Genomic DNA, 27,132 nt, shown 5'->3' with positions numbered 1-27,132 from the left:
AAGACTTACTAGACACAAAAGACAAGTGAAACTTCCATGAGGGAATCTCTTCATCTTCACAGCAATACTGAACAGTATAAAGAATGAGAAATGTTTTCTCCATGTATTGTCTGCTACCTTGTCAGTTCCCACTTAAACTGTACTGTAAAGTCTGATCTTAGTGTGTGTGTGTGCGTGCGCATTTGCATGTTTATGGAAAGGTGCTGGAGGCCATACATCAAAGGACATTGAGCTTACCAACAGATGATGGCATGTTTAAAAGTCATGCATGGAACATTTCGATGTCAGCTTTAACTACATACACAGCAAATGATTTTACAAACTATTTACAAAATAAAATAACATTATTATATATTTTATAAGAAAATGCAGACCGTTTATGGTGCTTTGATGCAGCAACCCTTAGGGCAAACAGATAGACAAAAGTGCTGCTATGTCATTATGGAAAAATTACTTCATGAGAATTTTTTTTTGGAGATGCTCTACTGCAAGTACGTTCACATAATATTCAACACTGGCAGCAGCACATCTGGCGAGTTTGCTAGTAATAATCCATAATTAAAGGGCTTGTTCATCCAAAACTGAAAATTGTTATCATTTACCCTCATGTTGTGTCAAACCTGTATGAGTTTTTTTCTTCTGTTGAATATAGAAGATATCTTGAATAGGGATGCACCGAAATGAAAATTTCTCATGCAACGCTTTTTTGAATCCATGCAATACATGCATTTGAAAACATAACATTCTGCAGTTTATTTACAAATCGTTTAAAGCTATTTCGCGATTTATTTTGAGGCTATTTTCGGTCGAACAATTTCGGTTGCCAAACTTTCGGTGCATCCCTAATTTTGAAGAATTTAGGACAACCAAATAGCTGTTGGTAGCCACTGACTTCCATAGTAAAAAAAAAAAAAAAAACAACAAAAATACTAAGAAAGCCAATGGCTACCAGCAATTGTTTGGTTACATGTTGCATCATTCTTAAAAATATCTTTTGTGTTCAACACAAAAAAGAAACTCATACAAGTTTGGAATAATATGAGGATGAGTAAATGACGACAATTTTCGTTTTGGGGTGAATTAACCCTAAAGCTAATTATCTGCTGAATCCTATAAATTTACTGGATAGAACAATTAATGATTGATTGTTTAAAGTAATTACCAACCAGCAACTTTGCACATTTAAGTTAAATTAAGTCTTGTAAGAAATGTATTAACACAAACAACAAGATCCGCCACCAAGTGTAAAAGAAAAACAAACACTTCCGGCTTTAACAGCCATATTTATTTTATAGTACCTTTACCAGGATATTTCATATAGTTTTATATAGTTTAACAGAGTAATAGTATAGTATTTCCCTTGGCAAAAACACATATACGGGATAGACATGGGACCGAAAAGCTTCCTATCAGTTTCCCAGCCCCTAGTGTGAAAACTCTTTCGTAAGACAAACAGATACAACCTACTGAAGCTTCAAATAAACCTCAAATGAGTCATAAGGTTGTACATCACTCTCTCCTCCTGCATGAATTATCATACGGCATTTTCAGACTGACAGCTCTGTAGTGTTATTCTTATACTTGCACATTCCAGATTTTAACCCAAGAACCCCAAACGACCATCAGATTCGTTATAAACTCAATCGTTTAGTTTATGTTGGCCAGACTGTCTCCTAAAAATATAATACACACCTCACTGGATATAACGCACGGCCAGGTACTACCAAAAGCATTTTTTGTAGTAAACAATCATCAATGTTTCTCAAAATCAACACCTAAGGAGGCATATTATGAAAATGTCCTCCCAGAAAAAATGATATACAATTCAGGACCTACTTCATATTTTGTACATTCAAATAAAAACGATTCTCCCTTCTAGATGAAGACTGCAGTTTTACAGTCACATAAATTGTTCCCAGAGTAATTGAAAAAGCAATAAACATAAAAAGCTTTAGTCGAAGTTAGACAAGTAGTGCTTCCCTACTAATGCAGTAAATTTAGCTATACCATGTAAATAAGGACACCCTCATACATGAGCGTAATCTGAAACAGATCATTGCATTAAAATGTAAAGCATTTCAGTTGATCATTCAATCATAAGCAACTGTCTGAATAAGGCAGGAGAAAAATAAACATTCAAATAGGCACTTTGGAGACTTACCTCATGCATTCAAACCAGACTGCTCTTACTACATGGCTTACCTGAAAATTAATGGCAATGGCAAATCCATCTATCCTTACAGTATGGCAAACCATTCTAAAATATAGCACAATCTATAAGATGTAATGACAGATCAGAAATCTTAACAAATAAGCCACTATAATGTATGCATCTAACAAAGTAGTATGTATTTATGTAGATTTTGATGCACTATTATGTAAAACAGTTCTGTTTGGCTGCTTCTATTCTAAGAAGCTCTTCGTGTTTTTTTTAGTGCCACATATGATCTTCTCTGAGATCTCCTTTCTTAGTGTTACATGGTGATGGTTCACATGTTTGTTGTGTTACAGGATACTCTCACGAGAGTTTCCGGTGTTAGAGGATGTGCTGGCCCTGTTATCGTTAGAGACAGGCTTCCTATTCCACGTTACGGAGTCCAGTAAGGTCTGATTCAGTTTCTCCATCCAGTCAGACCTCTCCTCCCGTGTGTCCGCTGAAAACCAGCACCTGAACAAAAGAAGATCATTTAGATTTGAATTAAAACCAATACTCTTATTGCAAACCAACACTAAATGATAAAGCCATAATAAAACAGAAGTAGCAGATCCTTTCTTCCATATTTTGGAATTTAATTTTTGGCTGAACGCTTTCTTTTAGTAAATTCATGGATGAATTACTTCTTCAAGGTCTGGTTGTGTTCTTGCTGGAGGGTGTTAGTCTCTACTAATTCAAAGGTGTGGGGCCGTGCACAGCACTCTCGCTCCACAGGCCTGACACTGCAGAAGCCAAAGAGAGAGAGACTTCCATCTGCTGGCTGGAAGAGAAGGAAGTTATTAAAAAAAATAAACGATACAAATTATTTACACTAGTGGTTGACCGATATTGTTTTTTGACAGCCGATGCCGATATCTTGGAAAGAAGGGTGGCAGATGGCCAATATAATTTTATTTTAATTAATATTTAAGAAATTTGAAAATGGACTAAACAATAAATGTGTAAATATAAACATGCTTATACTTTAAATGACAAAGTATTTTTCACAAATAAATAAATATTTAATAAAAATATAATTTAAAAAAAAGAAGTAAACACTGTCTGTAACCAACAGGGCACTCAGTATTCTGGGAAGTATGTGTGCATTGGGAATCATATTTTTTCAAATAAAGCCAAGGTAACATTTTACATACAGCACACAGTGAAAATTACATGAATATGACAGTGGGCAAAAGCATGAAGCGCAGCATAATTTAAAATCACGAGTTTAAAGTTTGTCGATTGCGCATCTCCAGTAAAGCTGAACTCTCCTCCTGTCTGCAATCAATTCACACGGACCGTCACGCAGAGAACACGCAGGATACAACTGCACGCTTCACAAGATCTCAACTAGATTCGACTAAGTCTGTGAGGTTTGTGAAATTAAATGTTCATTAGTCATTCAAAGATTTGTTTAATTGATATAAATGCATATTTGCTGAATGCTGACGGCAAACGAGAAAGTATTATAATGTTTGCCATTCTACTACTAGCAATAGTTATAATACTTTTTTGAAAATTTTAATTACTTTGTTTAACAGTTCTATCTGATTATTAGACAGACTTCTGTCTGTATTAGACAGGACTGTTAAGGACGACAGCGAACTAGAGGGAGATCGTGAGCACTGTGTGCTTAGGCACTGCCGTTCTCAGTGCCGTCAAAATAAAAGTCCCGCCATAAATGCATCTGCCAAACAGAAAACAATGCAGATATTTGAAAAATGCCAAATATCGGCGATATATCGGTCAACCACTAATTTACATACATAATTGCACAAACCCACCTTGTTGCCCATCTCATTCGGGTAGTTCCAGTAGAGCAGGTGTCCTCCTTCCAGAAGGAAGTAGAACCTCTGCCAAGCTCCAAAGCCACTCACATCCTCAAACATGGTCTACAAGAGGACAAAGAAAGTTGCAGCATAATTTCACAAAAACACAGCACATATCCTATAGACACTTCATTGAACACATAAAATTTCAAAAGAATACATTACAAACAAACTGAGATCATAGATTAAATGAATAATTTAAAATAAAGTGCTAATGTAACCAGGGAGACCCTGTTGCAGCTCTACTATTCAACAAATTGAATATTCTTGTGCCCTAAGCCATTCTCAAACTTGCATTCAAATGGATCAGACTGTGACTATGAAGACAAACTGTTAACATATTTCACATATCTGCTTTGCAAATATGTACTGGCAACTGGATTTTCGCATTTTTTGCTTGTATACAAATTAGTAAAGGGACTACAGATATGGTAAGTGCCTTTTCCATGTGATGAAACAAGCTAAACAAAGTATCTGGAAATCATACACACCAACTCACCAAAAAGCCCTGATGCTGGACGTTGGAGTGGCCCTCACTGTGCAACCGCAGATAGATGTGGCCTTCTAGAGGAGAGAGAAAGGGAACCTACACAATGTAACAAAATGGTTAGTCAGGACACAGGAAAAAAAAATATACACAACAGATGTACATGTAAAAATGCAGCAATATTGTTCACATTTTTAGTAATGGCTTATCACGTTACAATATAGCTTTTAGAAAAAAGGCTCTAAAACAGCCATCATTTCTAAATATTCAAATTTAAATGACTTCAACTGTAATAAAACTCCAAAATGACGATAACATTCAAAGAACATTCATTTGAACTAAATCTAAAACAGCATGCATTCTACAAAAATCTATTGTAATATAAATGTCTTTACTATCACTTTTGATCAATTCAATACATCTTTGCTGAATAAAAGTATTACATTTATTTAAATTACTTATATATGCACACATTTTGTTACATTTTCTAGGTCTGGAAGTAAAATTCCATATTTCCATAAAATACAGAACATAAGGAATAAGAGAGGATAATTGTGGGGATATTGGTTTAATTTATCCCAAAGCAAGTTATGAATGCCATAATCAAGACTTTGTCAATTTATTGACCATTGCACAGGCCAGGGGATTCATGAATAGTAAAAATATGAACAAAAGGCCCAGCAAACACACGAACACAGAAAATGTGCAAAGCCCACTAAACCAGAAGCAGAGACTATGGTGGAAAGAGTGACACCTTTTCCTGAAACTCATCTCCAAGGAGTCGCCTGATTTTGCCTTCAAATTTCATCTGAGTGGAGAGAAACAGGAGAGATGGACAGAAACCCAGTTACATGACCTCAACCACACCACAGTGCAAACACAACACAGAACAACCACTGATCTCCTGTTTAACCAACTGAAAATTAAGCGTGTAGAAGTGTGCACAATATTTACTAATTTTAAAAAGAAAAACTGAGTGATGCAACAAGTGTTCAAAAATGTGAGGACAGCAACACAGACACTCACTAATACGAACAAAGCTTTACTGCATCAATACCTTGTCCAGAGGGAACTTGCTCTGTCCCAATGAATTCAGGGTAATCTTGTGAGAGCCCACTAATGTGAAGTTACTAGAGCGCTGGGCACTCAGACCAGGCAGAGTAGCAGCTATAACAGACGGAAAAGAAATATCAGTGTCTGTCTGATACCACCAATCAACCAATGATTAAATGAGTAACTGATGAATACTCACAAGTCACAGTCTGGTTAGATTTCTAGAAAAAACAAAAACAAGCAAAAAAAATAATAATAATTTAAATGAACTACAGCTATCTACCACTCAACAAATATAAAAACACACAATGTGCCCCATTAACGTTTTTCTGAATTGTTTGTGAAAGTATTCTTATGTGACAATTCAAAAAAATGAGATTTTATGAACATCATAACAGAAATACAGAAATTTGTTTAGCTCATGTTTCATGAATGAAGCCCAATGATGGTAAGTAAACAGACAGTAGATACATACTGTGATGCTGTGGAGAATCTTCTTGGGTGTCACCTAGAAACACAAATATTTTGCTGCAACTGTGCATTGCCAAAAGTAATAAAACACTCTGCTTTCTCAACATAACGTGTGAAAGTGTACAAACCCTTGACTTTGTTGAGCTGCGGAACTGCTGAGCATTCACACTGCAGGTATTACTCTGAGTACTGGACTATAAAACAGAGGAATACATAACACCTAATTATGAACTAGAAATTGTAAGCTAAAACTTGAAGAAAAAAAATCTCTTATCTTTTAAATTAATGAAAACAAATGTATTTGCTTGTACATGAACTCTACCTACCAAACTGTAGACCTCAACATCAATCTCAAAACTGGAGCGAATTTCTTGTCTGTGGAAGGAAAAGATTCAAACCTGTGTAAATCACTAATGTTGTATTTAAAATCCTTCTCTTAAAGCATTGTGTAGTTTTAAACTCTGACATCAAGGAATCATTGTATGTATCATGTGGACTCACAGTGTAATAGAAGTCGGGAAGGTGATGGTGTCTCCATTTTGGGCATCAGCAGCTGTAGCCAAAGGCGTTGCCACAATATTACATGGGCCATAACGGATCAAAACGAAGAAGTAGTGCGTTGGACGGCCTTTATAGAGACAGCAGCCATAAACTGCATGAGAACATTGATCTTGTGCAATGATGATTCATCTTCTGCCATTAATAAATATGAATTAACACTCACCTGTGCGATCTGAGCACACAAATTCCACTTTGAGGGGCAGCTGGATGCTGCTGATGCTGACTGTGCCTCTGCAGGGCTGCAGAGGTGCATTTTGGGAGTCTGGTTCACCAGACTCACCCTCTCTCAGCCTGCTGATCTCTGCCATTAAGGCTACTCGCTTCTCACCTGGATTAAACAGACAAATAAGAGCCAAATCAGAATATGCATTCTCAGTGATTAGCAGGAGGTTCAAGTAGAGAAACGGACTTTGTTCACAAATGTTCCACTTACTGGAGACAAGCAGGAGTTTCTCAGCCTCGGCCTCCTGCTGGGAACCTTTCCCATGTTCCTCATCACTGCAACAGCTCAGAGCCTGCAGCGTCTGTGTGATGATTGTCTGCAACTTGGCTGCCTCCTCGTTTAACACCTTAATGGACCAAATACAATCACCTGCATTAGATCTTGAATGCATGAAGTCTCCTAAAATACCCCAGTAGAAGCCTCCCAGAATAAGTTTCAAACCTTAATTCTCTCCTTGATGTTGATGGGCTTTTTTGAGCAGGTCTTCTCTTGAACCTGCTTCTGAACTCCAGGGGTCAAGCTCTGAGTAGAAGAGGCGTGGATCTTCCTTTGTGAGCGGTAGGTGTCAATGCTGTTAATTGTATGAAAAACAATTGGGTAAAAAGGTAAATATCAGTGGTTGACCAATATATAGAGATGAGTGGCTCTTGATCGATATAATACTGATATGCACAACCATTCAAAAGTTTGGTGTCATTTAATATATATTTATATATTAAATATTGAAGTAAAAAAACACTTATTTGGCAAGGATGCTTTAAAATGTTCAAAAATGACTAAAGTTATTTATAATGTTACAAAATTGTATTTCTAATAAAAAAAAAAGAAGTTATTTTGATCTTTCTATTCCTCAAAGAATAAGATTCACTGATAAGAAATATTTCTTGAGCACCAAATCAGCATACTAGAATGATTTCTGAAGGATCGTGCAACACTGAAGACTGGAGTAATGATGGTGAAAATTCAGCTTTGCCATCACAGGAATAAATTACACCTTAATTGCAATAATATTTCACAATATTACGGTTTTTACTTTTTTTTTTATTACATAAATAGCTGTTTTATTAGTCTATAACTAGTAAAAAAAAAAAAGCAAGTACTACCTGTACTAAATACCAAGTTGGGCAAACACAGCGATACAGAATGACAAGGCTCTTGACAAATTATTGTTATTATTCAAGTGAGCACACCTGTATAAAGGTGGAACACTGTCAGCAGGACAAGCTGTCAATTCTTCAGGTGAGGGCGGTTGTACTGATGGCTCAGACACTGTGATTTCAATCTTCTGTAGAAACATTCAGAAACATACACTTATTGTCTTCTTGACCAACTGATACATTTATATCTATGTAATAAATTACACTCTTACACTGTAACGAAAAGGTGCATGTATCTGTATGTTTGAACTTTCCATCAACACAAAGGAAAATTCAGATGCAAAACACTGCCTGGCATTTAATTTCATATGAAAAGTAGCATAATTATGCTAAAAGGCATTTTGATGAAAATATTTGTGACAAGCACTTGGATTTCATTGGCAACATAATTCACTGGATGTCACCATATTAACAATTAAAATCTCTAAAAATCAGACCAATACCAGTGGTGTGACAACAGCCTCCACAGATTTGCTGAGAGGAGAAAGAATACAGCTGGGCGGCAGGGTTAGAAAGTCCTCATCACCCATGGTACCGCTCTCCTTCTCTTCCTTCATTTCTCCTTCATCGTCAACAGACTGGAGCTCCTCTTTATCTGTTGAAGAACTGGCTTCTGGAGTTTCTTCTCTCTCTTCACACATCTCACTCTGGTCAAGAGGATCCTCATTTAATGTGATAGTGACCAGTTTCGGTTTGTCTTCGTTTTCAGCTGTGTCCGATTTGGTTTTGTCTTCCTTTTCAGTCTCTGAAGAATTGCTCTCATCTTTCTCCACCTCCTCTTCCTTATTTCCATCTTCACCTTCAGCTTCCTTGTCTGCATGCTGCAAGACGTCTTCAAACATCTTGTCAATTAGAGCGGAAGTGTTCAAAGTTCCAGGTTCTATTACAGAAAAAAATGTGATAAATATGGTAGTTAAAGGGATAGTTCACCCACAAAGGAAAATGCTGTCATTAATTACTCACCATCATATCATCAACACAAATTAAGGATATTTTTGATGAAATCAGAGAGCTTTCTGACCCTCCATAGACAGCAAACGTACTACCATTGTCAAGGCACAGAAAGATAGTAAGGACTTCGTTAAACTATGAGTGGTTCAACCATAATTTTATGAAGCTATGAGAATACTTTGTGCATGGAGGAAAACAAAAATAACAGTCAACCACCATTATTGAGAGTATCACAATGCAGGAAGAAATCGTTAAGTAAAGTCCTTATTGTTTTTCTTCATTGTGCACAAAAAACATTCTTGTAACTTCATAAAATTACGGTTGAACCACTAATGACACATGGACTATTTTAACAATGTCCTTACAACATTTCTGTGCCTTGACCGTATAGTACCCTTGCTGTTTATGGAGGGTCAGAAAGCTTTCATATTTCATCAAAAAATATCAAATATTTGTGTTCTGAAGATGACCTGAAGGTCTTACAGGTTTGAAATGACATGAGGGTAAGTAATTAATGACAATTTTCCTTTTTGTGTGAACTATCCCTTTAAGTTAGATTCAAGAGTTTTCAGGAAGGACATTTACCTGTCGATGTATAAAGTTCTTCATTGGGGAAACGGATGTCCACAGAACATGGCGGTGTGGTGTCCAGGCTTCCATCAAATACCTTACTGTCAAGCTCACAGGAGATGAATTCTGTTCCCTTTAGCTCATCCTGCAAAACAGACAAAAGCTGAAATTAGGTTCTGCCCTATAAAATAGCGTGAAAGACAAAAAAAAAATAAAAAAAATAAAGTTCTCCCCAAGTGAGTCAGTCTGTGCAAACAAATCACTTTGCCCCAGTGAATCTCAAAACCAAGGGTGAGGAAGTATGACAAAACAGATAAATTACCAAAATAAAAGCCGAAAAGACAAATACACTTCAACAAATTGTCTCAAATACATGCTCACACTCCCGGGCTGTAATGGAGGCCACTGGGGTTTTAGATTTTTCCTGTAAACCCAGGGAGAGGATGTGGATGGAGATGCCCTCTGGGAAAATGGGGATTATTTACTTTTGAACTAAACTTCTAAATGCTCAAAAAACAGACAAAATTGCACAGTAAACAGACAAACCATCTTAACCTGGTTGGCTCACCTCAGTGAGGGAGGAGTCAGACAGACTCCTCTTCAACCACAGGTTTTCTGCCACTGGCTGAACCTTCAATTGACGCAACTCATCCTCACGTGCCTGCATTTGAGACAGTTAATGAGATAAGAATTAGAAACAAAATATATATTTTTCTCTTAGACATTTGTTTCAGAAACAGAAAAAAGGGCAGATGGGTGGGACAAGATCTACCTGGCGGATACGGGAGGCCTCTTTACTGCTGGGTGTCACTGCAGTGTTCAGCCGCTTTTGAATGCCATGCACAAAGCTGGAGAGATTGCGTGCACAGGGGGTGGAGCGACCGGGGCTGTTCAGTGGTGTTGGAGCTTTGAAGCGCTGCAGGCGAGAGCTAAACTCTCCCTCACCTACCATAAAAATACACATTCAGCTTGCCGCAATTCAAGACTTAAAGATTGCAGTGAAAGAAGCAGCAGTTGAGAAGTGCGAAGCCTATGTGGAAGAAAATTCTTACCGATGTGACAGATCTGCGAGGACATGCTGCCGGTGCAACCCTCGGACCCGGGATCAGACAGGCAGCGCTGGACTAACCCAGTCCCACCTGATCACACAGAACCAAGATTATTCATTCCTAAACTCTGGATATATAATTACACTACATAAACATGCTTAAAAGCATATCAGCATCACAATATGATATGGCTAGGAACTATACTCTCATTCCGGTGTAATAATCAAGGAACTTTGCTGCCGTACCATGGGTGCAGCAGGCGCAATGATATTACGCAGTGCCTGAAAGTAGTCCCCATCTTAGTAGCCTATGATATAGCTGGGGACTTTCAGTATAGTTCCTAGCCATATCAGCCTAGAAAATCACAACTTTTAATTTTCCGTCAGTCTTAGTACATGATGTAACTGCAGAAGAGTCAATCTTTATAGAGGAAAATTATCGAAACTCTTTGGTCATTTTTGAGCGAGATGCTAATGGTCTAATCCGATTTAATGACCTGTGCTAAGCTAAGCTAAAAGTGCTACCGCCAGACCCGGAGATCGGCTGAACGCATTCAAAAACGGTAAAACTCAACTGTTTAACTCTTGGGGAGTTATAAAATGAGCCTATTTCCAAAAAAGTGGAGTGTTCCTTTAAATAGCTATGCATATAAAATAGGCAAATAACAAAAATGCAAAAAGTAAAACATTGTTTACTATCAGGAAACAGTGTATCAGTTTTGCTTCATAAATCTACATATAAAACAGTACAAAACCATAAGCAAAATGAATTTGAAATGTACTTGAAAATCAACTTGCTATGTTAAAAGTCATGAGGTTGGATGAAAAATAATATAATTTTTTTTTTTAAATATACTTGAATTGCAAGTGTGAGTTTACAAAAGGATAAAACTGAATTCCTACCATCTCGTCTCTGGCTGAGTTGCTGGACTCTGGAGTGGATGGAGGCTATGGCAGGAGTGTCTGGCTTCACCTCTAGCTCTGCCAATCTCAAGCGTGTCCTAGCAGGGGATTTCTTGGGGTCCAGGTTCTCCTCTCCTCCTGCTGCCAGCCGTCTTTTCTTCAACACATTTTCAAGTTCTGAAAAACATTTTATAATTTATAATTCACCCTCATATCATTTTGTGGCATTACTGACAATGACATGTAATCCTAAACAGTGTATATAAAAAATAAAGCTCAGTTACAAATTAATGTAGCTGACATATCTTAGACTTTGCAACAACTGACAAGTTACTATACTCCACAGGTTTTATAGTATGTTTGAAGAGTGAAGGCGGTCCTACCACTACAGGCTGAAGTGTTTTCCTCCAGTGGATCTCTCGGCCTCTTTTGATTTTCCATCTTAACACCTGTCAGCAGAAAAACAGCTTCAAGTTCAGAGACTTTAAAACAGTCATAAACCAGGTGTATGTGACGTATATGTTAGGTACTGACTTAAAATCATTACATACAGACGTGTTACTAATTTTGTTTACACAGTCCTGTAGAACAATTTATATGGGTTCATTTCAAATGTTCATATCAACATCAATAAAGTCGTTATTGTTATACGTCGAGTTTTTCATCTAAATAACTTAACTTATATCGTTATTATTCATAAACCGAGACATTAAGCTAAAGCGCTGCTAGCTAACGTTAGCAGTCATTCTTAAACAAAACAAAAGACGAAATCCAAAGTGGTCGAAGTCGTAGAGAGTAAAATGTAATTGCATTCTTTTAAATATGTTAAGTCGGTTTTATTGTTAAAGTATATCTTTCTTACCTCAGTAAAATAACCGTGTCAGAGTTTGTGGATTCAAACGTCTGCGTCTGTCAGCTGAGCTCGAGCGTTTGAATTTCCGCGGGCGCTCCGCGCATGCGCAGAACATCAGCTCACATCACGTTCTCCAGAGCCCTCCAGTGGACTGACAGCGTTATAAAAAAAAAAAGGGAGATTATTTACAGAAATTTAAACAATACTTATACCCGTTATGTCATTAGATGTTGTGTAACATATACATTTAAGCAATCAACTGAAGTAAAATAGGTGAACTTTTTCGTGAGCACCTAACTGCCTCCTCATTAAAAAACAACAACTATGCATTCTCTTTTTCTGTTCTTATTATCCTTATCCCTTTCTTATAGCATAAAAGTGTCTGCCAAATGAATCCACATTCTCATAAGAAAGCAAATAACTTTTCTACACGACTACAAATGTGATACACAATTCAGACCAGGGAATTAAATTTATATGAATCCTTTTGAGGTCATTTAATATTGTTTTTATAAGAGGGCATAACATTTCCATGTTCAGAGACTACAATGGGAGTTAAAATTGTCTGTTGCTTCTTTCTTTGTGCCATTCTGAAATCCACAGATTAACAAAATCATTTGGATTAAACATATTTTATTAACCAAAGAGGCAGATTATAATGGACATCATAAAAATAAAACATTAGACAAAATTAAAAATTCTGCAGTGAAAATATATTATCTTGTTCCCAAATTGCCAAAGGAGAGTTTCTGAGGTTTGTCACTCACAATAGACCAGAACAAATAGTAACATTACAGACACAAATAACAAAAATGTAAAAACATTGTTTACTATATGAGGAAACATGGTGCACCAGTTTTACTTCATAAATCCACATACAGAAGACAATTTTGCTAAAGCTAAATTATTTTGAAATGTACTTGCGAGTTGATGTAACGTTAATGTAGAATGTAATGTGTAATACAGCCTTCAATAAAACTGGTCCCTATGACCTTCATACTTTGCACTGCAAATAATATCAGTTTAACTATTGATAAGAATTGTTGTGGCTCACTGTAGTACTTTGACACACCTGCAGTCACTACAAAGTGCAAAGTGAAAATGTTTTTGTTGCATAAGTAGAGAAACAAATAAATATTGTACAGCAGAAAAAAAACAAGTGTGCTAAATTCATGGAAACTTCAGGCTGCACAACTTAAATTTAATGCAAGTAAAATTAATGTCTTATGGAATATCTCTAGAATGAATTAGAAAACATCCTAAATTAGAAGGATCCTAGACAAACCCAATATACATCTATAATGAAAGACATGTAGACATTAACTATTGCAACAAAACGAGCAAAGCACAAGAACAGTTCTATACCCATCAGAGACATAAAAGAATAACCGGCCTTTTGATTTGCATGTTAACTGCATCTGCTGCTGACAGAGCTACATGAACAGAATAAGACTTTACCTTCACATTTGTAACCCATAAAGTGTCATTTAAAGTGAGTCATCCATTATGCATTCTACCCATTGTTTGCATTCACATTTTCCAAAACAAAATACAAGCATCTGTTGTGAACTCAAATTAAAGTCAGCTGTAGGCATCTTTAAGTGCATACAACAGTACAAGACAGTAAGGGACAAGAAAAACACATTTAAAAAAGCACTGAAAAATTCACAGCTGAAAACAATCCTTCAAATATAATTTTATATATGAAACTTTAAAATCTTGTTCTTTATTAGTTAGTAGTTTTGCTAAAGCTTGGGTTAAAATAAATCACGGTGACAGTGATGTCGTCTCGGTACATGCGTGCTAAATCGCTAGGCAGAGCCAGCATGGTTGCCAGTCTCTCCTGGTCCATCTCTCCATACTCATTTGTGCTCAGTGCATGGCGAATCAAATGCGTGGCTCCGTTCAAATCCAAAGCAGGTGTTGCTCTGGCCCGTCGCCGCAGCAACAGCTGGTGCATTTGTCCCAAGTTGAACTGGCTGGCTGAAACCGGAGCTTGGAGGTGAATACCAGTCAGATGTTCCGCCACAAGCCTCACCGCCTCATCATTGGTCATCTCGTCCCAGAGGCCATCAGAAGCCAAAATCAAAAACCGGTCCTGCGGTCGAAGCCGGTGGTAGGTGACTTCTGGTGTGGCCTCTAAATAAGGTGGAGTGAGATAATTAGGTGGAGCGTATTGATAAATATTCAGTGCTTCTAAATCAGAGTCTCCGTTTTCCAGAACACTCTGCTGAAGCTCACGACGCCATTTGAATCGAACGTCTCCAAACGCACGCAATGGCATCAGGACCCCGAGCAGCCTGTCATCTACGATTATGGTTTGTCGTTCACTAGCCGGGTGCTGTTGCCATAGCCGCTCCACCTCGGCTATATTGGCAGCGTTGTGGTCTTGTGTGAGTGACAAAGCACTCCAGCTCCCATCATGCTCCTGGATGCCAAAAACTGCTCGACAGTCTCCTGCATTTGCAACATGCACACCTTCTGGTCCAACGTAAGCCACACAAGCCGTGCAGCCAGCGAAGGCGGCCTGGATGGCCGTGTTCCGCATCAGGTCATTTGCGAGTGGCACCTGTGCCTCAAGAGAAAGATCCGTGTCCAGTCGCTGGAACGCATAGCTGAGAGCATCTACGGGACACATGCCGTCACCGTGTTCTTCACTCGCCAGAAGCTCCTGCCAGTAAACACGCAAATGATTGACATAGAGGGCTGCTGATTCCCTGTAGTTGTAGTCGTTATGGTGCTTGTACCACTGCAGAATGGGTGGCACGGGTCGTAAGGTCTCCATGGCAGCCTCTAGATCCTCCAGGACGGACTCTGACATCATCGATACAGCTATGTAATAAGGAAGACGCTCGCTGACCGCTTGAGCACACGCATGTCCGCCGTGTCCATCAAACACGCCGAAAAGCATGCCACGAGTCTGGAGGCAGCTGGCGCTGCTGCGTCGGTCCTCTAGCGGAGTGTTGGCTGAAAGCTGGTTGCTTTCAAATCTGAGCACTGGACTAGGACCACCACGGCCATCAAACTCTGGAATACGAACGGATTGCTCATTAGCATGCAGAACTGCGTTGATCTGCAGCCGGCTCAGCTGGAAGTCCATTTCACGTCTTGGAGCACGCAGTGTGTTTTCTCCTTCCTGTCCTGAGCTTCCACCTGATCGACCACGACGGGAGGAGAAGCGCCGGCCTTGAGAAGGGAGCAGGCAGGTTCTACACAGCGTATCAGGTAAAACATGCTGGCTGGGTGCAAAGAAACTGGTCAGATGTCTTCCACCAGTGCAAAGGAGGAGCCTTGAACGCAAATAGCCAGACATTACTGCTTGGATGCAGTGATCAAAGCAGTCTGCACCTCCAGCATCTGGGAAAACACAACGTGAAATCACAATATTTAATAACACAGTCTTAAATCGATCTAACCACAGAAAATGGACATTGTGCAGATTAAAAGCTGCAGAAAGTTGTGTTTAGCAGCCTCACGTCAGTGTTAATGTTGAAATGTTAAAAATACATAGTGTTATGAACTCATAAATAATGCAAAATCTTAAGTATAAATCTTATGTAATTCTAAGTATAAATCTATACGTCTTTGCAATGTAATAAATCCAAAATCAAGGCTTTCTCGTATATGTCAGGGTAAAATATAAAATCTATATACGTATAAACACTGTTTACTTCATGGTTTCAGTGTAAAACGTGCTAGCTTTACAAGCTCGGCTTTCGTGATAATTGGCAAATGTAATGGTTAATTTTAATATTTAGTAATGTGTTTCTGCCAATTTATGTAGCTGAAAACATATTCTGGAATTATCTGTACAATAATTTCCTTCAAAGAGCAGCTTTAATATGAGTAAATGCTGAATCAAACAGACACATACCTGGCCCTGCTCGCTGAATGATCTTCTTCTGCTTTTCAGTTCCATTGTAGCAGGTTGCAAACATTAAGCTCAGATCGCCCCCTACAGTGCCGTGTGTATTCAACATTCAGATATATATATAAAAAAAATCAATTCATTAATAATTACGTTATTTATATTACATTATACACACAGATTAAAAATTAAGTAATATAAATGATTTAATGACTAATAATTAATTTAATTAACTATGCTCACGTCACGTGATTAAAAAAGCGGCACTTTAGGGAGCGGGATTATGAATTTCTTCCGTTGAAATGTCGTTGGTTTTGTCTCTTCAACAGTTTTTTTTATTTTTATTTATTTTATAAAACATTTAGGATTGACTCGTGGATATTATGTAAGCTAAACAACCTTAAGCAGGGAGTGTAAATATTGTTTCGTTCAGCGAAGTTGAAGAAATATTTGATTATAGTTATTACCGTTATTTACTGACAGTTTATGTAAGTTACCATATTCTGACTACATTTGTTATTTTTTTGCAGGATATAGTGACATTTAATGAGTACAAACATAAAAAAAATGGAAGGTGAGCATTTTATCGTAATAGAATGTGTAGTTTATTTTTGGTAACATTATAAAACGTTAATTTATAACATTAAAAATATTAATGCATAACATTTTTCTTATGCATCTTTAAATATCTTGAAACTTTGACATGTGCAAAACTGAACTGTAAACATATTTAATGATATTTCAGTTTCTAGTAAAGTCCTTTACTTTCTCTGGTTTGTGTTCTGTTCAAATGTACCTGGTCTTAAGTGGAAACATACAATTTATTAATATTATATTGTGTTTTATTGCACAAAACCCATCTGTTGTACAGTTCCAAGTACATATTTTGCTTTTCAAGCTAAAGGAGTTAACAGTCTTCACGTTTTCAGCTACCAAGACAGATTTGCGTCTGTTACTGGAATGTCTGAAATACCAGATGAAATGGCCTGGATCACAGAAACAAGCTCTTCTGACTATCATCTCAATCTGCAAACAGAACGGTCTGATTTACAGCTCAGAACACACTCATGTCTCATACCTAAACATATTTAACTTTAATGATTTTTCTTTGTGTATTAGGTCAGTATGTGGAGTTCTTCAGAGAGATTGGAGGAATTTCCTTCATCTATAACCTGTCAAAGTCCAGCACTTTCTCTCAGGTTAAAGAGACCGCTCTATTTACACTTGCATCCTTGGCTGAATTACATGGTGTGTATGCAGTTACCGTTATGTATGCATGTATATACGTGTGTGGTTTTATCATTTTATTGTTAAATAGTTCATATTTGAAATGTAACTTTTGACTATATACATATTCTTTCTTTGCAGAGAGCTGTAAACAGTCACTGTGCAGAGAGGAGACGTTTTGTGACTTAGGACAGCATCTGGAACAGAAAATGCCTCTGACGGAAAAAAGAGTAGCGGTGTACATGCTGTCTGTATTGGTTGCCAACAACAGTAAGGTTTACCGTAAAACTTAAGTCCAATGAGACCATTCCTGTCCTGATACTGGCAATTCACAAACGGTTTGTGTATGTTTTCTGTTCCAGGATCTGGACAGACTCTTGCTAAGACCTCCAGGTGTATCGAAACCTTGCTCAATTTGTTCAGGTACACACATTAAGTTCAGGTATGCGCAGTTATCTGCCTTTATTTTTATCCTTTAAAACGAGGCTCTAAGGGATAGACTACAGTTTTAAGGTAATACATCACATAAGTTTCAAATCTTCTTTCAAAACGGTTTTATGGAGCATTATTTCTAAAATTATCTTCAATGTAAATTACTGGCTTTTTGCTTAAAGGGATTGTTTAGCCAAAAACAGAAAATTTTGTCATTAGTTGCTCAGTATGACTTTTTTCTTCTGTGTGATATTTCTTAAGAATATTTAAACTGTTTTTCTCCATATAATAACAACTTTTTGGATCCCAATGACTTTTACTGTATGGCCAAAAAATAACATATCGAAAAAAAAAATCTGTATTCCACAGAAGATAGAAAGTTATACTGGTTTGAAACGACACACTGAAAAGCAAATTTCGCTCAAAAATGCTAGTAAATTTCACAAACAATTTCAAAGAAATGGCAAGAATTGAATTAAACATGAGATTTTGAAGTAGAAAACCTGAAATAGAATTTTCTTACTTGGTGCGGAAGGGAACATTTCAAACACTGTCTGGTGTTTTGTTGAAGTGAATCACAAAAATCCATATAAACATCTGGAAATTCACTTAAACACTCCCCTGATGCTCAGCAGAACCAGATTTCAGTTTATTTTCTTTCTTATGCCGCTTTTCAGGCATAGTTTTCCAGATTCTAACGCATCTTATGAGCAGCTACAGTTGTGGGCCACTGTGTCTAGTGCTCTCTGTGGTGCTGTCAACAACCCTCAAAATGGTATGGTTATGTTCTCCATCCCTTCTCTACTCCTTTACCTTCACTAAACCCTAAAAGTTTGTTTAGAATGAGATTGAGAGACACATTCTTCCAATGCGTTGTTTTTTGCAGAGGAGAATCAGAACGCTTGCATGTATGTGTTTCCCCTGGTGAAGACCTGGCTGCAGGAAGTGGCATTGCCCAGGGCAGAGCTGGCACAGCCTATATGCTCATTTATTGGCATGACTGTTGCAAACAATCGTGAGCACAAACAACATCAGAACAAACTAACATATGCTACATTATGTGCTCTCATGTAAATATGTGCCTTTCAGCTTGTGCTCAGGAGTATTTTGTGTCAGTGGGAGGCTTGGATTCACTCTCAGACACTCTTACCAGAGTGTTGTCTCAGTCGGCACACAGTGCTCCTGCTTGTAAGATGGCTACAGTAATCACTAAAACACTCTCTGCCTGCATCTCTAACAATGGTAAGACACATGCACACACACACCCCAAGAGAACTACTTGGTTGTATTGGATTCTCCATTTCTTTTGTCTTCCTGTTTCAGAGCAGTTGGTATCTTCTTTAACAAAGATGAAGGTCATTCCAGGGCTGTTGTGTCTGTTGTCCAGCCCAAACCTTGACCCACAAGACCAGCTCGCTGTGGTTTTGACGATTGGATACCTCACGGATGCATGTGGTGAGTTTTTGTGATTTTGTGTTTTACAAATGATTAAGTAAGCCCTAGATTCAAATTCCCGCTACTTATTTTTATCATTCTCATTGATTTTCTGCAATTTAGCTCAATGCACTTAAGCTACAGTTGTCATGCAAATTTTGTGTTGTATATAATTTAATAAATGTGATCTTGTATATTATTGTAATTAGTCTGTCTGTTCTCTGTCTGTGCAGTAGAGCATCAGTCTCAGTTATTGTCAGCAGGAGGTTTGCCTATTATGATTTCACTGCTCACTGAGGCTAGTGATGAAGAGGTTAGAAAGGCAGCCGTGTTTGTACTGCACACCTGCAAGAGAATCAGTGAGTTATGTATTTTTATATTTGTACATATTCACACTATATGGTTGTAGTAGCATGCAGAAATTATTGCAAAAGAGTCTTTGGCAGGAAACTTATTTCAAGTGCACCACATCACAGCACTTGTTGTAGTGACCACAACCTTCTTTTAATGTCCTGCTTCTATTAAACTGACACTTTGGCACATGATGATTTGATATTTATGTTACTTCTCCACCCAGCTGAATCACTAGGCACAGGCATGTCAACTATGGATCTACAGGAGGAGAGTCACTGGCGGTCTGCTGAAGAAATACTCCAAAGAATTCAGCTCCTGGAGAAAAAGGTTTTTCTGTTTGTGAATGTATATTATGATATTTTTGCGTGCTTTCACACTAGCACTTTTGGTGCACACCGGGGTTCGATTGACGTCAGAGTTCGGTTCGTTTGGATGATGTGAATGCTGTCTTCTGAACTCGGGTGCGCACACACGAACCGTACCGCGAGTCCGTTTAAAAAGGGTGGCCAAATCGTAGAAGTGAACCGCTATTAATGATGTATTATTTGATAAAAAATGTGTCTGTGTGTGTGTTTCACTCACTTTCCTGACGAGCGTGACTGACGCGCTGCAAGCAGTGAGCTGTTGTCTCATTTCTGTTCGCCTTCAGCGTTCTTTAGAGCATTTGCAGTATATTCATAAGACAGACGTAAGTGCCGTTATGTACTGAAGCTTTGGAAACAAAATCAATGTTTCAAAAACATGAATATATATAAAAATGAAGAGAGCAACTATGCATTTTGCTGCCTTCTCCCGCACTGTCCTTACTAAATAATATGAACGCAGTCCAGCAGGAGGAGGGGGAGCAATCGAACTCTGGTTCGGACCAGGCAAGTGAACCAAATGTGAAAGCACCCCTAGTTCCTATATATTTAACCAAGTGCTTCCCTGTAAAAGTCATGTTATAACAGAGATTTTAGTGTTTTTGAGTGCATTTGAATTATTTTTTTCTTGAATTCTTTTTTATTCTTTAATAATTCCAAGAGCATTCTTGTGTTATTTAGTACATAATACCAGAAGTCTTTACAAACTAAATTTAATCACACGTGATAACACACCATAGAAAAAGCATGTGAGTATTTTAGAGTCCAGTATTTTAGAGCATGTGAGTATTTTAGAGTTAAGTCAAGCATGCTTACATTTCATGGAAAAGGAAGAGTGTGCTGTGAATAAAATCATCCTCTTAACTGTATTAAACTAATTTTGTATTTTGATTTTCAGATTGGTGTGAAACTGTGGGAAAAAGACACTGAAATCCAGCAGAGCAGTAATCAGAGGTCGGCCTCATCTGTGGAATGTAATGAGGCATGGTGGGAGGGTTCTGTGATGCGAAAGGTCAAAGGTTACCATCGAATATGTGGGGAGCTACACACAACCCATGCAGGAACTCTAGAACGACCAATCACAAATGAAATACCATACAACAAAGAGAACTCGGTGAGAATGAAATGTAAACACATTAATAGATAGTAATGTGTAAATGTTTAGCATTCTGCATCAGTTTACAGTATGTTTGTGTTAATTGAGATAACTGGTGTAAACATATCATTGTCTGTTTTGTGTTTGTAAGTAGCAGTGTGCCAGCACTGAAGAGTGTTTGAGACCTGCCCAAGTCACTCACTTCAAAGACCCTAGCTGCGAAAAGGGCAATGTGAGAGAGCATGAACTAATGAGGGAGAATGAGAGGAGTGACAACCAGGAGGGAGATGTGAAAAAGAGAGACACGGAGAGGAAAATGCAGTGTGAAAGAGTGGCAAAGAGATTAAAGATGATGAATTTAGACTCAGATGATGATGATGATGATGGCAACAAACTTCTACTGCACTGCAGCACGCCAACAGGGGGCGGCAGAGATACACAGGGGTAAATGTTATGCTTTTACAGTTTTGCTAGATAAACACACTGTTTAAATACATGTAATTTGATGAATAAAGCATTCAAATTAATGTCTTTCAAAAACTAATCATACACTTGTGGCCAGAAAATGTAAATAAATAGATTTTTTGTTATTCTTGCTTTTCTCATACCTAGTTGTTTTATTCAGGATTAGAATGTTCACATTAAATCCAGATACACATAATTCATTTCATGTCAATGACTTTTCAAGACAGAGTCAGTAAATTTTTCCTCCTCGAGGGAGTGACATTTCTCTCTCCGTTTTATTTTTCTTGGGTTTCAGCCCAGATATTTTCAGACATCCTGATCCCATGAAGAGAAACCAGTGCACACACACTCGCTCTGATGGTAAATCCTACTAAAACATTACACTTGCTTTGTGCTAAGTCACAGAAAAACCTTTGATTTCTCTTCACCTACAAAATTTTTCTTCTTTTCAGATGAGATGTCTCTGTGCTCTGAGCTGTTAGACAGAGAAATTAACATGTTTCTGAATCCGCCCTCTGCCTCTAAACCCAAGGGTCTACGCTGTTCAGGTATAAATACACACAAATAAACAACACATTAGATAATAAAAGGAATACTTATTCTCGTTGTTCTTTTTGTCTCACATGTTCTTTTTCTCCATGCTTTCATGTGCACACATGCACCTTTTCCATCTCTTAGGTTGTGTGAAACATATGAATGAGATGGATAGTCGTTCATTTGGCACTGTGTTGCGTAGCTGCAGGTTTCAGTGTGACTTTCACCTGGTGCTACGAGAGGCTGAGGATCGATTTAGGAGAAGCCAGCAGTTAAAGAGGACTAGCCACACTCTAACACACACTCACATCCACACACACGACAAAAACAGAAAGAGCACTAGTGAGGATACAGAGAGGAGCAAGAGGGAAAAACACAGGCTGAGTCACCAACCATCAGACAGATGTAAGAGATGGCGTCCACACATGGTCTTTCACAGAGTCTTTGGGAGTGTTGAAGAATTGCTCTGACCTCAAATGTTTAGAAAGTAGCTTTGATAGAACAAGGCCTGGAGAACCAAACACACCCTCATGATTTACATTTATTCATTTCGCAGATGCTTTCAACCAAAGCAACGATGTACGTTAAGAAAGCATTGGGAATTTATAATTACATACCAAGTCTGATGATCTGTGTATATTCTATTTTATACAAACTCTGTTCAGATAGATGATTAAAATACAAACAGTATGTGACAAATGGTCTGTGGAATCGAGATGAAATTTTATGATATATTATGTCCCAGTTATTGCATAGAAGTATGCAAACCTTCACATGCTATATTTGCAATTTTGGTGCTTCTTTTCTGTTTTCTAATTCTCTGTTTCTTTCTTCAGGTGTTAGTCTCACACCCCTGAGAAGGCCGAGAGAAATACACAGTAAGAGAAATGTTTCCTTTTCAGGACAAAAGAGAACTAGCTCTCAGATATATTTCAGTTTAGAGGTGAGGGAGGAGAGATACCTTTCATAATGTCTATGCCACTATAAACATCTGCACACTGCCCCATACATTTGATTAATGGTGCATATTCCTGCAAAGAGCCAGGTTATGTTATTGAATAAGGTAGTTATGTAACACAAGACTCATCTGTGCTTTGACTTTTGTCTATGTTGCTGAAATGTCTTTCCATCTTTGCTCTCAGTTTTTTCCTTTTTCCCCTCAGTCTCACTCATTCCATTCCCTCTATTGCCGAGTTGTGGTCTCTGAGTGCTGTTCAGTTGTTCCGATGTGGCTTTTTTTCCCGTAACCTCAAGACTTACTGAACTTTCTAAAGATGTTCTCACTATAATTGTCAAGTAAAGGGTAATGCGGTGTCATCCAGTCATTATACATAATCATACCTGGAAAGGGTAATCAGGAACCCAATCATAAGATCATTTTTACTTTACATTTTTACTAGTCAAAATATGGCACTAATAAGCAATTCTAATTGGTGCTAATATAAAAGTAGCAATTTATAGTTTAGCAGCCATTATACATTACTGCTCAGGCCTGCAATTGACCAAACAAAATGAAGAATTGAACTCCTATGATCTTAATGGATAAAATACATTTTTGAATTGTATTATTTGGTTTTAATTATCTCATTTAAACTGTAAAATATAATTATTTTGTATTATTATTGTTTTTAACTTGTATCTTATTACATTATAGATATCTTAATGCCTGGATGAAACAAGTAAATGATAAAGATTTGTGTGTGTGTGTGTGTAAGAGAAAGATAGGAAGATAGTTGGAGCATATGTGTAGGGAAGATGGTTAACTAGATTATAGTTCCCTGTGGGTTCTGACCTCTCCTGCTGTGGAGACTAGTCTGTTCTGTACCCCAAAACAAAGTCATTTGGACTGAGGATATGTCCAGACACAAGCGCGCACACTGTTTCACTTTAACAAGATCAGTGTGTTCCAGTCTACCAAAACACACATTCACATACTGTATTTGCATCCATACATGCACACACAAAGGGTTTTGTTCCTCTCAAGAGTTGGTGGAATAATGTGACTGTATTGTACTGTATATGACCAAACACACCCTCATGATTTACATTTATTCCTTAAGCAAATGCTTCAATCCAAACAACAGTGTATATTTGGAAAGTGTTGGGAATTTAAAATTACATACAAAGTCTGATGATCTGTTTATATTTTATACAAACTCTAGATAGATGATTAAAACACAAACAGTATGTGACAAATGGTCTGTGGAATCAAGATGCAATTTTTTTTGGATGTATTATGTCCCGGATATTGCATAGAAGTATCTAAAAGCCTCTTTTAGGATATTTTCACATGGCATTTTTAGTGCATTTGGTGTGTCTTTTCTGCTCTCTAATTATCAGTGTTTCTCTCTCCAGGTGTTAGGCTCACACCCCTGAGAAGATCGAGAGAAATATACAGTAAGAGAAGTGTTCTTTCCCTTAACATTCATAATGTCTGTGCCACAATAAACATCTGTAAACTACACCATACATTTGATAAAAGCTGCATATGCGTGCAAAGAACCAGGTTATAAGAAAACCGTTCATGCTGCGAGGAGTGTCCAGCTGTAGTCCTGCTAAAGAGCAGTGTGTATTTGTTCAGTAGGATACTAGTTCAGGTTCAGTACTGTGTGTGCAGTTTCACAGACTGCCCACTAAATCATTCTAAAGATCAATGTACCTCCCTGCTGCCTGTGCAAGTCTCACCATTTGTATTGCTGTTACCAGCATGTACACATTTTGTATGGTTTGGTTCATTAATTCCACTTCCTCTATTTTTCTCTCTTCATTTTCTCTCAGGCAAAGGCATGAAAAGGAACATGGATCACAGCCGTCTCAAGAAAACTTCAGAAGAGTGTTTCTCAAAAAATGTATGGTACTGTTAGTATTAGGTGAATTGTATACCATGATTTCACACTAACTTAACTTGCATTGAACCTAGAACATCCCCTAACATTTTTATTGCACAGGTTTATTACATTCTGAGCATAATCAAAGAAAATGTAAAATTCATTGACTTGCTCTTCCTCTGAAACAATTCCTGTGAATTTGTGAAGGTTTTCTGCTTTTAGGTCATTGCACACTGAGTCTGAAATTTTCGCATGTTAAAAAATAAATATGACCTCACGTTGTGTCAATCAAAGTTCTCCAAACGTTTGTCCATCATAAAAAAATTTGGATCAGGTTCGATTTTCTGCGTTTTCGCATCTGTAGCAAGCATTTTGATAGGAAAGGATGATGAATATGAAAAAAACGCATGCGAAAATTTCGGACTCAGTATGCAATGACCTTTAGTCTTCAGGCAGACACAGAGAGAGGCGGAACTTTTCTGCTGATGAGTTGCAGTACCTCAAAATGGGTGTGAAGAGGTTTGGTCACTCCTGGAACTCCATCCTCTGGACGTATCCCTTCCAGCCCGGACGCACTAATGTAGACCTGGCCAAGAAGTACCAACACATGCAGGCATGACATGACCAACAGTGACCAAGATCAGTTTTCTGAATACTGTAACTAATGTAAATACTGTACTGTAAATGTAACAAAGGCTGTCAAACATTTTCACTTAATATTTTACATCAAAATCACTCTATGCTTCCACCAAGGTTTAAATTACAGTGGTGAGAAATTGGAGGAGTGCTAAATTTCACAACTTAATAATAGAATTAATATAGAAAACAAGTTATTAACTGTTTTTTTTTTTTACTGTATTTCTGATCAAACAAATGCAGACTTGTTGAGCATGAGAGACTTTCAAAAACATTAAAAAATCATACTGACCCCAAACTTTTGAACAGTAGTGCATTTGTTTGGGGTGAAAATACTTTTTTTATGAGGTGCTCCCATGTCCTGATTGAAAGTGAATAGTAATGAATAAATAAACCGATATTAGACTCCCTTTTAAAGAATGATCTCACAAAGAGGAAATACTAAAGAAACTGTGTCCTCTTTGGAATGTGGCCCTCGCACTGTTGCATAACACAATCTGTTCTTCTGGTTGTCTTTCTCAGTTCAAAATAACAACATGACCAACATTATATGGCCCGATGAGATCTAGAGGGCATCAGATGTTAGTTATATTGCCGTGCCAGTGCCTTCATGGATGTGGTGTGATTTAGCCTGTATTGTGAAAGAAGAGCACATATATTTTTGCTTCCCGTTTCATTTCCCCAGTACTGCTCATCCAAAATCTTGTTTTTTTCTCTTTTACTGACAGAAAGCCAAAGCACGGGGTGTGGATCTGTCTGTGGCAGGAGACAAATAAAACATCACCAGCCGAACTCATTTTCAGCCATTGCTATTTGTTATGTCTTATTTGAACAGTTATGTATTGTATATTTTTGTTATTGGATTTTAGTTTTGCCCTTATTTTTGCTATACAACAAGGTGATGTGTTAGAAAATAACTTTGTTTGCACTCAAGAGAAAAGGAAAAAATACTTTTGTTTTAAATGTTATGTTTTCTCCCCAATGTGGGATATGGGTATCACAGTTACCTGTTTATTTGTTTTCTGTCAAATCCACTTTATTTGCATGGGAGTCCATACTGTATGTATATTTGAATAAAGTTTACTTGTGCAACTGTAGATTCCCTAGAGCTGTCATCTAAATTCATTCCTCTTATGGCTGAAGTACACAAAGCTCTGTTATACAAGGATAATGAGGCATGGCATTTCCTTCAGATTCCAGCAAACGGAAGCAGCTTAAAATTTCATCAAAAACTTTGCTGCATGTTCAGTACAGAAAACTCAGTTGAAAGATATTTGTTTATAATAAAGCCAAAGTTTCTTGGGAAAAGAGCCAGAATGTTAACCTCAAAAAAAAAAAAAAAAATCCCATGAGACCCCTTTTCTCTGGAAAGAATGTTGGCCCTCTCCCCAGAAGCTTCGCTGAGAAAACTGAGGGAGATGGTGCATGCTATCTTCCCAGGAAACTCGCATGTATTGGGATTGTTCATACACTTCTGTGCTGAGTTTTATTTCTAACACCAGAGGCATTGCGGTAATGTTGAATCAAGCTATTTTCACCGACTGATGTGTTGCTCAGAGGTTAGAGAAGATGCTGTAGGAGTGCATACCACAAACA

At 37.7% G+C, this 27,132-nt stretch overlaps 3 protein-coding genes across 6 annotated transcripts; 1 reads left to right on the top strand and 2 right to left on the bottom strand.

Moving 5' to 3' along the window:
• Positions 1-1,246: 1,246 nt before the first annotated feature.
• Positions 1,247-12,416, bottom strand: LOC306843358 (anillin-like). Its single transcript, XM_079374801.1, has 23 exons — positions 12,310-12,416; positions 11,831-11,896; positions 11,448-11,624; positions 10,549-10,635; positions 10,269-10,441; positions 10,065-10,157; positions 9,512-9,641; positions 8,419-8,855; positions 8,009-8,103; positions 7,260-7,389; positions 7,029-7,164; positions 6,759-6,923; positions 6,536-6,662; positions 6,361-6,409; positions 6,163-6,228; positions 6,039-6,071; positions 5,763-5,784; positions 5,568-5,677; positions 5,265-5,318; positions 4,523-4,609; positions 3,979-4,086; positions 2,839-2,975; positions 1,247-2,668 (listed from the first exon to the last, which is right to left on the bottom strand). Exons 2-23 carry the CDS (start codon positions 11,886-11,888, stop codon positions 2,506-2,508), a joined length of 2,637 nt encoding a protein of 878 aa, XP_079230927.1. The 5' UTR covers positions 11,889-11,896; positions 12,310-12,416; the 3' UTR covers positions 1,247-2,505.
• Positions 12,417-12,919: 503 nt separating this feature from the next.
• LOC306843359 (pyruvate dehydrogenase [acetyl-transferring]-phosphatase 2, mitochondrial-like) lies at positions 12,920-16,205 on the bottom strand. The gene is made up of 2 exons (XM_079374802.1): positions 16,175-16,205; positions 12,920-15,657 (listed from the first exon to the last, which is right to left on the bottom strand). The coding sequence occupies exon 2, from the start codon at positions 15,611-15,613 to the stop codon at positions 14,030-14,032; it is 1,584 nt and encodes a 527-aa protein (XP_079230928.1). The 5' UTR covers positions 15,614-15,657; positions 16,175-16,205; the 3' UTR covers positions 12,920-14,029.
• Positions 16,206-16,278: 73 nt separating this feature from the next.
• Positions 16,279-26,863, top strand: LOC306842762 (telomere repeats-binding bouquet formation protein 1-like). 4 transcript variants are annotated; one of them, XM_079373820.1, is made up of 22 exons: positions 16,279-16,553; positions 16,699-16,742; positions 17,098-17,208; positions 17,288-17,416; positions 17,537-17,665; positions 17,758-17,818; positions 18,505-18,602; positions 18,714-18,842; positions 18,917-19,069; positions 19,151-19,282; positions 19,495-19,620; positions 19,839-19,942; positions 20,876-21,091; positions 21,228-21,517; positions 21,834-21,898; positions 21,991-22,086; positions 22,217-22,477; positions 22,909-22,950; positions 24,428-24,469; positions 24,851-24,921; positions 25,346-25,513; positions 26,265-26,863. In XM_079373820.1, exons 2-22 carry the CDS (start codon positions 16,715-16,717, stop codon positions 26,310-26,312), a joined length of 2,499 nt encoding a protein of 832 aa, XP_079229946.1. In that variant the 5' UTR covers positions 16,279-16,553; positions 16,699-16,714; the 3' UTR covers positions 26,313-26,863. The 4 variants fall into 4 exon arrangements, 3 of the variants coding, with proteins under 3 accessions (XP_079229946.1, XP_079229948.1, XP_079229947.1); XR_013781783.1 differs by having other exon boundaries at positions 16,419-16,553; positions 25,353-25,513; positions 26,265-26,632; XM_079373822.1 differs by lacking the exon at positions 22,217-22,477 and having other exon boundaries at positions 16,419-16,553; positions 26,265-26,637.
• Positions 26,864-27,132: the final 269 nt, after the last annotated feature.

The sequence above is a fragment of the Barbus barbus genome, assembly GCF_936440315.1.
Source record: "Barbus barbus genome assembly, chromosome: 23".
Lineage (NCBI taxonomy): Eukaryota > Metazoa > Chordata > Actinopteri > Cypriniformes > Cyprinidae > Barbus > Barbus barbus.
The sequence above is the reverse complement of the archived record's forward strand: the minus strand, read 5'-3'. Positions and strand labels throughout refer to the sequence as shown.